The sequence below is a fragment of the Strix uralensis genome, chromosome 16 (genome assembly GCF_047716275.1).
Source record: "Strix uralensis isolate ZFMK-TIS-50842 chromosome 16, bStrUra1, whole genome shotgun sequence".
NCBI lineage: Eukaryota > Metazoa > Chordata > Aves > Strigiformes > Strigidae > Strix > Strix uralensis.
In genome coordinates this window covers 7,005,512-7,019,315 of record NC_133987.1, presented here as the reverse complement: position 1 = coordinate 7,019,315, position 13,804 = coordinate 7,005,512, and the positions used below count along the sequence as shown (strand labels likewise).

The 13,804-nt window shown below is 41.8% G+C and overlaps 1 protein-coding gene across 4 annotated transcripts in view; it reads left to right on the top strand.

Annotated features, from left to right (window-relative positions):
- The window catches only part of USP22 (ubiquitin specific peptidase 22), a 111,763-nt gene continuing 97,959 nt past the window's right edge, over positions 1-13,804 (top strand). For 2 of the 4 annotated variants that reach the window (XM_074885545.1, XM_074885544.1), the window contains exon 1: positions 1-236. In XM_074885545.1, the coding sequence (XP_074741646.1) occupies positions 111-236 (126 nt within the window). In that variant the 5' untranslated portion in view covers positions 1-110. Of the gene's footprint in view, positions 237-663; positions 733-5,068; positions 5,285-13,804 lie in introns of those variants that run through there. The other 2 variants (XM_074885542.1, XM_074885540.1) reach the window with 2 other exon arrangements.

Below are 13,804 nucleotides of genomic sequence, written 5' to 3'. Positions count from 1 at the left end.
CCCGTGCCCGCGTCCGTGTCCGTGCGGTTGCTGCGGAGGGGGGGAAGGGGCCGGCTCGCTGCCCGCCGGCCCGGCCCGTTTGCGGGCGGATTGATGTGGGGGGGTCTGACATGAGTCCGCCGGCGGCCGGGTGCTGCCATGTGACCGGCTTCAAGGTGGAGAACTGGAAGCAGAACCTGCGGGCGATTTACCAGTGCTTCGTGTGGAGCGGCTCGGCCGAGACCAGGAAGCGCAAGGTACCGGGGGCGGCTCGCACCCCCCCCTCCTCCTCCTCCTCCTCCCCCCTTCCCTTCCCCTCCCTCCACCGACCCACCCGCCCGCCCTCCCTCCGCCGTTCACACGCACTCCGCCGCCTCGGCCTGCCCGCGGGCGCGGGGAGGGGACGGGCCCCCGCCCGCCCTCTCTCCTTCCCTCCCTCCCTCCTTCCCTCCCCACGGGGCAGGTGGGCCCGAGCCTGCCCCAGTCCCGTGTCCCCGCCCGCCGGTTGGGAAGGGGCCCGGGCTCCGGCATGCGGTCGTGGGGGGAAGGAGGGAGGAGGAAGCGGTCGGTGTCTCCGGGAGGAGGAGGCGGGCGGGAGGGGGGGGGGGGGTGGGGGGGAAGTACAGCGGGGCCGGTCACCGGGATGAAGGAGGCAGCCAGCCAGCCCCGGCGCCCGCCGGTGGGGCCTCCCTCCCTGCCACCTGCCCCGGCGGCGGGGCTGGCTTTCCGCAGCGCGGTCGCCTCCTCCCGGAGGTGCGGGAGGCAGCGAGGGTTTCCCGGAATACGGCCGCGGGGGGAGGGGAGGCCCGGGGCAACGGGCACGTCCGGCCTGCGGCGAAGCCTTCTGCCGCCGGGGCGCGGCGGGGAGCCCCGCGGGGGCGCGCCCGAGCCCGGGGGGCTGCGGCGGGGCCGCCCGGAGGCCGGCGGCGTGTGCGTGGGGGAAGCGGGGAGGCACAATGGCTGGGAGCGTGTCTGCGGGTCCCGCAGACGGCGAGGGGGGGAAGGACTGGATTATTTATTTATTTATTTTTTCCCCTTAAAAAAAGAAAAGCTGCTCGTTCTGGTAATCCACTTGGAAAAGGGAATTCCTGCTGTGGTGGGGCGGGAGGAGAAAAGGAACCGGCTCGGTCTGGAGTACACGGAAGGGGAGAGGGGAGTTTGCTCTCGGAGTGTGTTGGTGCTTGGGGCATGCACCGAGCAGGCAAACACCAGGAAAAAACCCCTGTTAAGGAGGCAAAATGCGAGAGGAAGAGCACTTTTTCCCACGTCTTCTAAAATTCCATCCCTACCCCATGCGTGTTTCTAGAGGACTTCTCTCTTAACTATGCACCTAATTACTGTTTTTTCCCCTAGAATCAACTAGTTTTTACTTCAAAGTGACTTGGCAGATTTCTATCAGTCATTATATTCGTGACTGAGGAGGGGAGCGCAACAGCTACACGTAGCAAAACTTGGGGTTTGGGACAGCACGGATTGTGTTTATGTTGAAGCAACCCATTGAAAACTTCCTGAATCCAGTTGCTTTGCATGAAGCTGATCAGTTCATTATTCATGATAGAACTAGAGTATGAAATATGTACTTCAGGGGTGAGGTGGCTAATCATTTTTCTGTGTTCTGTTCATGTTCTCGGGACAATCCAGTTTTCCAGTTTTTTACTTAGAGGCAAAAATGGAATCTGAGAATAAACATCTTTTAAATGTACGTAGTTACTTGATAGCCCTGCAAAATGTAGTCAAACTTGTTTTTGGTATTTGTAGTCCCCCACAAGTCAATATTATGATGAAGTATATTAGTCAAAATCTGGTTTTATTTAGCCTTTAGTGTCAAAATACAAATTGGTAGATAATACATGGTACTTAAAGCTTAAATGGAGGAAAATATTACATGTGTGCTGTGGAAGAAAAAAAATTACAAGTGAGATGTCTCAGAGAAGTATAAATCAAGTGTTACGTGAAAGAATGAAAATAAAATTTCATTAGCAAAATTACCACTTTAGCTTTTTTTTTTTTAAAAAAATGTGGAGCATCCTTTGTAACCTGCATACCATTTGTATGCTGCAACAGTTTGGGCTTTTTCTTCTGAAATCTAATGGTAGTGATGGGTTCATCATTGCTTGAAAAAACATCTGGAAATAAATTATATTCCATTGTAATCAATCTGTTTGCACTTCCTCTTCGCACAGCCGGGCTCATAAAGCAGAACAGGATTGTTTCAGAATTATCTATCATCTCATGGAAAACATCAGTTTTCCAAATACGTGCTAAAAATGTTTTGGTTTTTTTTTCCCCCCCTTTTTTAAGCAGGTTACCAGTCTGAAAATAGTTGGATTCCTCAATTTATCCAACCTGAAATATGTGGGAGTACATGATCACATATAGGGAAACATTTTGGCTAGCCGAATTTGGGGTTCAATTCCCAGAGTATATTCATAAAGATTGAAGAAAGTATGTAAAGGACAGTTACTACATTTACCTCTCCTGCATATGGACATGAGACCTTCCATGGAATTTTTCTTTACTAAAATTCTCTGTCCATATGTGTGCCTTACAGTTTTACATGTAAAATTTGATGAATGGTATTTTCTGTTTGGAGGCATGTTTATTGCCTAATAACTAGAAAACAGTCCTTTGTCCTTTAATATTTTATGTACACATATATTATGTATGTGTGTATATATATTTTAGGAGCATAGCTCTGACTGCTTAAGAGTACCCGATTATTGGTGAGGATTCTTGTTCTTAGTCCTAATCAAAATGATGAGGTCAAATTAAGGGTTTGGTAAAAGGTGATTTTCTTTTCTGTTGCAAAATCAAGGACAGTCACATCATTCATTTATCACAGAAAACATTCGACATACGTAGTTGATCGTTAATGGGAAGCATTGGTCAATTCAACTGTTAGTCAGACGAACCTAGCTGTGAAAAATGTCTTGGCTGGCTGGTGATAGCCAGATGTAAATTGTTAGGTTTCTAGAATGGCAACATACTATCCCTCCTAAGGCTGTTTTAAAAATCTAGATAGCAATGGGAACTGCAGGGGGCAGAAAGTGTCCATTCCTCCTCCTTTACTTACACTGCCTACTGCATTATGCTTTGGAAGACCATTTTAATGCTGCTTGCTATTCGTTTTTAATACGTACCTTTTCTGCGAATAAGCTTTTACAAGCTTCAGCTCTCGGTTCAGTATGCTTTACAGCCAGCGTTTTGAATAGAACGGCTGTAAAGCACAGTTTATAGTTGTAAAGCTATCTCCTGAACGTATATTTGAATTCTCAGTCAGAAGGAAGAGGTAATTATGTCTATATCTTGTAGATAGTGGAATTCTGGTGAAGGTTTTAGGAGTATATTTCCTTCTGAAGCGTTGTCTGTGCCGGGATTTGAGCAGTCGTCATGGTGCATCGCTGTATCTACGTGAAGAAGCGAGGCTGTAGCTTGACTCACCTCACTGCATCTTGGCCAAAGTAGTAAAGTGCAGCAGTCGTAGTACATGCTGTTCTAGGCAAAGGCTTTGCCGTGGTGTAAATGCGTGGTTGATGGTAAAACCTAAGCGAAGACAAAACCTGTCTCTCGCACTGTTTGAAGAGTGGAACAGGAAAAGGGATAGAGGAAGAAATCTGAAGAGTGGTTCTTGAAATTGTAATAATTGTCATTAAAATTTGGCACCAGGTTTCAGGGCTCAAGCTATGTGTAAAGTGGCACAAAATCGGGATTGACTGTCTCGGCTTTAGGACTTTGACCTGTAACTCTTGATTTTTAATTTGTGATAGTTAGAATCTGTTTAATAAGCTGATGGCAAAGCTTATGTTTCTGTAGGTCATGGACTTTACCTTGAATATTTTGATGTGGAAATTACCTCACACTTAATTAAGTAACAGTGTGTGAGAGGTCCTTAGTTTGACACCACTACCCCCCATTCAGGAATTATGAAACAGACAGAGGATGCTAAAGAGACTTATGCAAGCCCTTCGTGTCAGCTTTTTCCATTTTTCTGTAGGGTCACGCTTCAAATGCTTTGCTTATTCCTTTGGAATTACAGATGAGAAAGTTCTGGTTTGCAGTGCTGAATGGAGTTTTTGGTCCCCATCAGTGAGCAATTAGACATGTAGATGCATCTTTGTGTCTAGGAGTTGGTAAATAATGGTGTTTCAGTGCTTGAAGGGCAGCTGAATTTACAATTAAATTCTGTGTTACTGGACTATACACCTTGGAGGAAAACTGTCTTTCTTGTTCTGAATGGTTCTTATTATCACTGCTCTGAAAAGGCTCTTGATGATAAAAGTAAACTGCTCATCATGACCACAGTCATGATCTGCACAAGGTCCTATCTGGAATTTCAGAATGTTTGTTCTGTGCTTCTGCCAATAGATCAAAGAATAATTGCCTGTCAGGGGTTGTACACTCTCATTGACAGCGGGTGCGTTCTAGCATATTTCTTCCTGTTGGAGAGCTTCTGTTGTTTTTTCCATTACTCTCTCTTTACGTGGACCCTCCGGACTGATTGATGCTTTTGGATATGAAGAATCATTTTCTTTTATAGGTGATGACCTTTCCTCAGGTATCCTTCTCCCCATGTACTTGCGACTTCAGTCCTTTTTTCCTTATCATATTTGACAGATAATTTTAGAGGTACTTAAAACTCAAATGACTTCGGTTCATTTCCTGACTTTCAAAGTAGAAAAAGCTTAATAATATCCTAGCAAATAAATGCCATGTCATGTTTTCAGTAGCAAGTACTGTGGTTCACAGTCTAAAACCAACATGTGAAGTTCCTGCTAAAATGACCTTGCAGTCACAGGGTAAGCTAATGGTGGAACTTTTTCATCTCATGCCTGTTGAGGCATGCTTGCTCACTTGCTTTCTCCCTTACAGCCTTGCCTCATCTACCTGTCCAGGAACAGGGAAGTGTTGCTTAGGCTGTGCCACCTTCTCAGGCTTGGTGTTTTGATTGCTTAAATTAATAAGGAAACCTTAGCTTGTTTTTCTTTAACGTTTTTAGCATATGCACCAAACTTCTGGATTACAAATCCTGTGGAGAATTTGAAAGAGGAGTCCAGGATTCAAGAAGCATGTCTCTTTTTCAGCTGCATACTCCACTTTGGCTGCCTCTGTGAACTGTCTGATTCGCTCAGGAAGGATGTTCTTCTTTGCCGTGTGTTGTGGGGACTACCTTCTCCCTGAAAGCCTGTAAGAAGTATCAGAATCAACCGCAAGCTTCATTGTTCAGGAGGTCTCCGGTTTCATACCTGAACAATCTTCCTTAGTTCTTAACCTCTAAGGAGCAAAAAGGTCTTTAGACCTGCTGAAGGTAATGTTCTCTTTCCTCTTGGTGTGAAGACATGATCTTCGGTGTGAGAGATACCCAGACTTTAGCTCCATATTTTACCATTTATTACCCTGACTTTAGCTCCATACACAGCAGAGCCTTGCGTATGTGGAACAAGCCAGATTGAGAATGCTCCACTGAGCTTATGTCTCTGGCGCCGAAGGAAAATATAATACAAGATGTTCCTCTTCCTAGTGGTGTTAATCCCTATTTTGTATCCTCTACCATGTTTTTAAATAAATGGTTGGTTTCTGGGCCAAAGCTTAGGAATTAGTCTTGCACCATGAACTCTAAGGTGGTGAACAGCAATTCTTGAGTTGTGGGATCTGGATCGTTAGGACTTAACCAAACGCTTGCTCATATCTCTCAGGTCAGCACTTACAGTCTGATTTAAAGGTTATACAGATCTCTGTCATTGAAGCTGACTTGTGAATAGTAGTTGTATTGGAATCATTTCCTTCTCTATTTTCTTAATATGGATGGAAAGACAAACAAGCACAATAAATGCAACTTTCCCCATACTTTTGGTTGTTCCCTGTCGCAGAGAAGATGAATCTGCACAAGCTGATGAAGGGGAAAAAAGGGATATGCTGGACAAGAAGGCTTCTTTTTTTCTGTAGTCTTATCAGCAGTCAAGGTTTGCTAATAGCCATGCTGTTTGTTGGGAGCAGTTGTAGCATCTCTTTAATTTTGTCTGCAGTCAACGGTCCTATTTGTTTGATGTTGAAAATGTTGAAAGCTTTCAAACTAGAATGACAGCTGGTAGTGTGAAGGTGAGCAGAGTGGAATGGCTTTGTCTGATTTGTTGGACTATCTGTTGAGCTTTATTTTAAGCCATCAAAGCTTTAAACCCCAAACAAAGGTTAGCTGATATCCTCATTTTTGTTTCAGGCCTTAATCTGTAGCGTTAACATGAAACCGGAGCTGCAAATCAGTTTCAAACCTTCTACTCTCCTTCTTTCATTTGAGGATTTTCCGTCTTAGTAACTGGAGTAACAAATCAACGGGCAAATGGTACTGACTGATAGTGGAGGCTGTCTGCTTGTGAATTGCTGACTCCCCTTCTCCTGACTTACTACTACTTGAGTCTGGGCAAAAAAAAGTATGTTTTCCTTTTGGATGTACTCTGGGGATCCTGCTTTGTAACAAATGCTGTTAGCTTGATTCTCAACGGTGGCTGTGGTAGCTGGTTTGTTTTAAACTGGAGGAAGATTAACTCAGTTTAAAAGCTTGCATCTCTCACATTAAACATAGCTCCCATAGTTTTTCATGTTTATGTGTGATTGACTTGGTACTGTGGTTTCCTGACATCTTTTTCCTGGTACATGAAGGGCTTTTTTCATCGGCCAATCATTTCCATTTCATTGACTGATAGTTACTTGAAAACATTGGGTTTGCTTTTTTAATTCCTGTATTCTCATGGTTCTCCAAGTCTTTATAATGTGTCTGTAGCATGTGGCAGCATCTAAGGTGAGGAGATACATACGTAGTCTTGCTTATATATCAGTTATAGTGGTATCACAAGAAAGGCAGTCTGAAGGTGACCTATGCATTTTGCTGGATTTACTAGAGCTATATTATAAAAAAGTAATCTCTTTTTTTTTCTTAACCATGCAAAGAGCCATCATTGTTAGAGCCTTTCTAGACTCGGACAGAAAGAGCTGCCTAGAGAAGCTATCAGATCTCTTGTTAACCTGTGGGCAATGGAGCTAAGTGAGTGAAATGCCATGATGACATTACAGTTTATTATATTATCCTGGACTGTGTTGTCAGCAAGCAGTGCTGGAGCGTCGGGAGAGCCATATGTTATCCGAGAGGCCTGAACTGGGAACCTTTTCTTAGTGGAAGCGGTTCTAGAAGCTGATAGATCTGTCCTGACTGGATGAAGGCTCTGTCTTGGTTAGTTGTATTCTTTTACGTATTGATTTGGGAGTCCTTTATGTACGTTCTGCTTAATTCAAGAAAACAACTTTGCTGCACTAGCTAGTAATATAATCAATGTTGTAAAGAGTTACTCATTGCAAAATTAACCTGCATTCTGTTTGGTTCAAAACATGTTTTTTTCCAAGCAGTGGTACCACATTAATGCAACTTGCGTAGCAGTTCCAGAATGATCTGTGGCTTGCTTCAGTGCTAGGACGGCTTCCACCATGCTGATCTCTCATTTAAGAAAAAGAATCATTTTATCTATTTCAAGACCTATTTGATGATCAGTAAAGCGAACTGTTACCAGACACCAGCTGACTCAAAAGTAACCTGAGATTCACTTTATCAGCTGGTAACTGATTAGCAGCAAGCAGTCTATCTTGTCACATTCTTTTGTGTGTGAAATACAGCAAATACTTGACTCTTTTCAGTTGTCTACTTTGGTAGAATGTTACTGAAGTTGGGTTTGTTTAAAATCTCTGTTAAATCTAACACTAATTTAAAATTCTTACATTTTTTTCTGTTTGTGTCTGCTGCTTTTCCAAGTTGGGAAGGATAACTTTTACCCCCCCCCCCCTTCTCATTCTTCCTCTCCTGTGTTTAATGGAGCTTGAAATTAACGTGGCTGCTCTTGTCTACCTTTTGCATAGTATCACAGGTGATGTCAGCATCTCCCTGGGAATTATTTCTGTGAAGGTCTACAGTGTACTAAATTTATCATTGAATAAAAAGAAATGGGTATTAGACAAGGTGAAACTAAAAAAAAAAAAGTGGACAAAGTAACAAAAGTTGTTTTTAACACAGTTAAAATGTAGCATAAATATTTTGTATTTATAATATAAATAAATATCTTAGCATAAATATTGGGGCTAGTGCAAGTTCTCATGTCCTGTAACAAATTCGGACATTAAACATGTCAAATATCTTCATATTAAAAGTAGTAGTGAGGAGCAGTTTACTAAATGTGACATTGCCTTGGTATTAAGTCTGCAAAGAGAACGGTTTAACTACGCTGACACGGTCTTGTTCTTACCCCATTCTGCTTTTGCAGTGTGGCAGTTGGTTTGTGTACACGTAAAAATATAACTATTCATAAATTCAGTGAGTTGTATTTATGTAGAATTAAATTGTAGAGCTGATTAATCTAATTTCAGTTAAGAGATTATTAGAATATATCTCCTTTTTCATTAATGTCTTAATCTGGAGTTCTGTGTTGCGACTCTTGCCCTAGTATATTAAACCAAGTTTTCGTGTGTGTGTATATATGTATGCTAATCCACAGTTTAAAAAGTAGTATGTATAAGTCAAAAATGTAAAAGTTACAAAATCAGTAGTAACTTTATTTTTGCCTGAACACCTGAGAGAGCCTGCAGTATTTGAACATAGTTAAGTGATGGGGATGATGGAGTATCAAACACTGATGTGACACCGAGTTCCATTTGTGGCGATTGCCTCGCTTGTCACTCAGAAGTTCATGCATCCAAGTAGACTTTTTTAAATAGGATTTGGCTTTGGATTCATCTTACTGAATTTACTGCCAGGGCTTTTATATAAATGTTTTGCTTCTGTTTTTAAAGGGCTTTTGTTTTGCATAAAGTACAGACTAGAACTGTATTACTTCAGTGTGCGTTAGCACAAGGAGAGAAAACAGCAGCTTATAGCCTTTATTTTTGCCTCCCCCCTGCCCCAATTTTTGGTTTGTTTTTTTTTCTTTTTTAAAAAGATGAATCTTCCCCTCCTTGTGTCACAAAGTTTGTCTAATTATAATTTGTGCTTCTGTCCTGTGCATTCAGACCCACTATTGCATGCAAGTCAGATTTTAAGGGACCTTCTTTAGAATATACTTGGTAAATAAAGGTAAGATTTATTGCACAGCAGATGTATGACGACTTCATAAGTGAAGACAGCTGAGATAACTGACTGATTTCAGTACCTCATTTATGTTAGGTGAGCTTTTGTGACCCTGTGCTATCCAGTGACAGATGCAAAATTTGTCTTAAGGTTTTATGTTTTTCTTTGCTGTGCTTTGTTATCTTCATATTACTGCCCAGTTTTGTTCTCAAACTGGATCACTGTCGTTCTTGGCAGCTAGTGGCCAGGGTGAAATTCTCATATAATCTTGTTTTCTGTACATTTCTGACTTCTGTCATGCTCTCTTAGCAAGCATTCCCCCTCTAAAGCTTATTATTGGATATGTTTATCTGAATGATTAACACTCAATTCTTTGGTCATTTGTGATTACATTTTGTGGTTTTGGTTGTGGGATGACCTTAACGGTGATGCGGAGAACAGAATGAGGGAAGCAGGGAAAACAGTTTCAAGAGTAATTGCAGTTATGTGCGTAAAGAGGAACAAGGCGCTCTTCTGTCATTATGAGGCTGTTCCCGAAGGAAATTGATCTTACGCTTTGTCCAGCGTAATTTTATAGTACTCCTTTAGTGATGTGTTTCCTTGTCACTTAGTAATTCTGCTGCATAGAACTAAGTTCCAGAGTTGCCCCAATAAATTCAATTTCTTTTCTGCATCTCTTTGCAATTTTTCTGCATTGATGCAGTTACCAGAACTGATTCAAACTTGCACATGCAGTAGAGTTGCTCTCAACCACTTGTTTGCTAATTGAAGGGGCCTAAATCACAAAGTGCAGTGGAGTGGTACCAGAGTTCATAATTATATGGAGTATATCACTGTATAACTGTGAAACAGTGCCAAGTGTGAAAATGAAAAATATACATGGATCATTAGAGGAATTGCTTTACGACGCTAAGTAAATCTTTTGTTCATCCATGTGGTTAAGTATTTTATGAAAAGGAAACTTGAGAGGAGAGATCCTGGTATGTTGGAGGTCACAGGGACATCTCATAATTGGAATGCAAGTTTTCAGGGACTTACTGAAAGATTTCAGGCGGTAGGAGTTTTTTGTCTGTGTTAGGCTGCATACTGCAAAAGTCTGACTGTAGGAAAACAGGACTCCAGTTTAGTGGTGACTTGAAGAATTACTTTATTATAGCAATTCTTTATAAAGTAAGCAATTTAATTTTGTAAGCACGTTGTACTTGTAGGTTGAAACTGTTTTGCAGACAAGTTGTTTTAAGCAGTGGTATAAAGAACATAAGAAAACAACATTAAGGAGAAGGCGGTGAGTTAGCAAATCTGACAAAATTTAAAAGCTTGAATTCAAATTTAAAAATGAGTTATATATGTGGGTATTAGCGAGACAGAAGTATGTGATGGAATTGGCAAATGGTTTGGATGACAAAAATGCCGTTCAGAGAGGGGATAGGGCAATATTTGATTTACCAGAGGAGAGCAAGAGATGTGAAATCTGGACCTTTCTGTCCATCACCACCAAAGATTAGGGAGTGGGGAACATGAAATCCAACTCTTCAGCTGTGGGTGTGTGTGTCTTTCCTTAACTGTTAAAGGAATTACCAGCTCTTGGCTCCATGTTCTTGCTGTTGTACCATTCGCTGCATTGTGTTGGTGCAATTGTGCTGTGAACCAGAAAGAACAGGTAAAGATGAAAAAGATTTCTTTCCCCTCTTAATAATATTTCACCTGAATTGGCTCTATGTTACGTGTCAACGTAGGGTTGAACAAACAGCTGTAGTGTTGTAGTGCTGGTAGCTTGAGGGGAGGAGTTCCCCGGGTGATGGGAGAGGACCTGAGTGGTGACGCTTGGAGGCTGCACATGGCAGTTTGAGTAACAACTGCTGCCTTCCTCTGGACTTTGCCACTGACAGATTGACTGTGTTTGAATGTTCTCCACGTACTAACGGTTTCTTCTGTAAAGTGGGGCTAATACTGACTTCATTTGAAAGGTTCCATGGAGTAACCTCTGTATCTGTTACAGCTGTGTGATTGTACCTGCTATTTTACCGCAGGCTTTCACAGGTGCACTAGTGTGTGCTGAGCCTGATATGTGAAACTTGTCTTATGTTTGCAGTCATTAGAACTTATTCCTGTATGCAAATAATTGGCTTCTACTCCAGTTTCCGTGTGAAAAATAAATGAACCAGGGAGTGTAGAATGCCTGTAATCTGTGATCAGCTATTACAGAAAATCCCCTTTTCATATTGTGTTTAATTTAATGAAACGAATAGTGTTTTTCAAAGTAATCAAGTTATGAGCCACTTGTTTCCCTCTTTAGACAGGCCTATCTATGTTAAGATTTCTGTCTTTTATAATCAAACTCTCTTAAGATGTTTTAACTTTTTTTGAATTTTGGTTTAAAGCATCTGGTCACAGGGCATGTGTAGCTCATGATCATGCTGCATATAGTTGAGGATGATGGGATAATGGGATTGTAAATTAGCTCTTTATGGTGCTGGCTTTCCTCTGGCCTACTCCCTTGTGTAGTCTAGAGCGGCCCCAAGGCTGTTCCGAGCTGTGCCAGCTGGCTGTAGCCCTGCAGGACTGGTGTGCCAGATGGAGACAGCAGGAGAATAGCAGCACTCCAGTAAAACCCTAAATGCTTCCTAGGGTCGAGGAGAGGTGCTCGCTCAGCAGCCCCATCAGGGCATCCTTGGGCAAGCGCTTGTACTGGTGCAGCCATGGAAAGAACTGGACTAGGGGGTCTGCGGATCTTTTTTTTTTTTGAGGAGATGCATAATACAGGATTCTGCTTTTGAAACATTTTGAATATGTTAGCATCTCTTTTTTTTCCTGGTTTATGCTTCTGTACTGCATCTGTGAAATGTTAAATTCCATAGCTTGTATGGATAATCAAATCGAAAAATATCTTAATGTTGACCAAGTGTGGTGTTTCCTGATGTGTTGTCCTGTTTTTGTCCTGATGACTGAAAAATGCTGTTATTCTAGAAGATAGCCAGTCAAGAAAAAGCTGCTTAATGCTTAGGGGGGTTTTTATTAAAACAAACCCCCAAACCCTTCATTTTACTATCAGAGAATGACAACTTTAAACATGCTTAAAATGGAAGGTATCAGAAGCTTTAATCCCTTCATTTGGTGAGTTGACTTTGTAGTTTTAACTGAAAGAAATTTATTTCTTAGAATACCAGTGAAGTCTGTTGGTATTACTGCGTTACATTCAGGTAGGCCTGCTGATCTACCGTAACTGTGTGTCCTTCTTTGTATTCAAGACCAAGCTTAGAGTAGTCTTCCAGCAGCAGCAGAATAGCCTCATCTGCAAAAGTACCACCCCACAAAAACCATGCGTGTGAAAATTTCCATCTTGTGGAGATAAGGACAGCAAATGGGTGAAACTTCTTGAAGAATTGTATTACCTGAATGGCTGCTCCAACAGTAGATATTTTCTAGAGGAGCTGAGATATGCCGATTTACCCAGTGTTTTATCACTCTTTTGCCACAGAAGACTTTGTTCTCATTGCCCCATTAATGCAGTTAACACTTCTAATCCAGCAGCCCAAAATAGCTGTCAAGCCTGGATTTTACTCTGGTGGCATTTGCTGCACAGATAGTTGATATAACCTCACATGCTGAACTCGAGCTGAAAAAAAAAAAAAACGCCCAACTGAGGCGCATAAGCCTATTTTGGTCAGATATTTCGAGTGTCTGATTTAAATGAGCTAATAAACTCAACATGATAGTATGTAAAAAGACCCTTTTCAGAAGAATAATTCACTTTCTTTGAGACAAAAAAACCCCTCTGTCAACCTCCAGAACTGTATGGAAACTAGTGGGAATAGGCCAGGAAGGATGTGCCCTGTAGCTTCCTTGCTGCAATGATTATCTGTGCTGGAGGACTGAGCTAGAAGGAGAATGGACCACAGGACATGGTGGCTATCATATTCCAACCTAAATAATATTTATCTGTGCTCTTGAAGACAGAATGCTGGTATTTTTGTGATCCCACAGGACATTACACAGATTTGGAAGTCATCATTTTGTCATTGTTAGTAAAGATGAGTGATTTAAGGCTATGGCTGTCATGAAAGATATGCTAGCTTGAAGTAACAAACTACTGGGAAGAAAAGTATGGTGAGAAATAATTTACAAGCTGCTCTAGGGGAATTAAAACCAGAACTTTGTACTTGAGCCCTCTTGTAATTTCATGGGAGTCAGGGGATAATATGTTTTTGTTAGGATAGATTTGATTTGGTTTTTTGTTTTCCTGAGTGATCAACCATAGACAGCAGCAGTAAGTGTGATCTCTGTGAATAGGGTGGATTAATTAGTGTTTCAGAGCAGTCCAGTGGGGCTTATGTGGTAGCACTCTGCTCCAGAAGACTGGAGTCCAGTCTGTGGACACTTCACACTAAACTGTGCCCCTTGGGTGAAGGTTGGTGTTCCCAGGCAATGCAGCATTCATTTCATCATTGCAAGCCAGTGTTAAAACCTTTAGATGCACTTCCCTGATTTCTTTACAAAGTAGATTTTTCCAAACTGACTTCAGTTACAGCATCTGCTTCAACTCAGTGTTTACTCTTCTTTGCTAGACGTTTTTGCTACCTTTTTATTTAGAGTAGCTTCTAGTCTGAGGCAATCGGAGCTAATTTCCTAGCAAGATAGTAGATGAGTTGTAATCACTTCCTTAAAAAAATTCTCAACCCATGCTGTTCTTCTAATTCTCATGCTGTCATATTTGAGAGTTTAGAG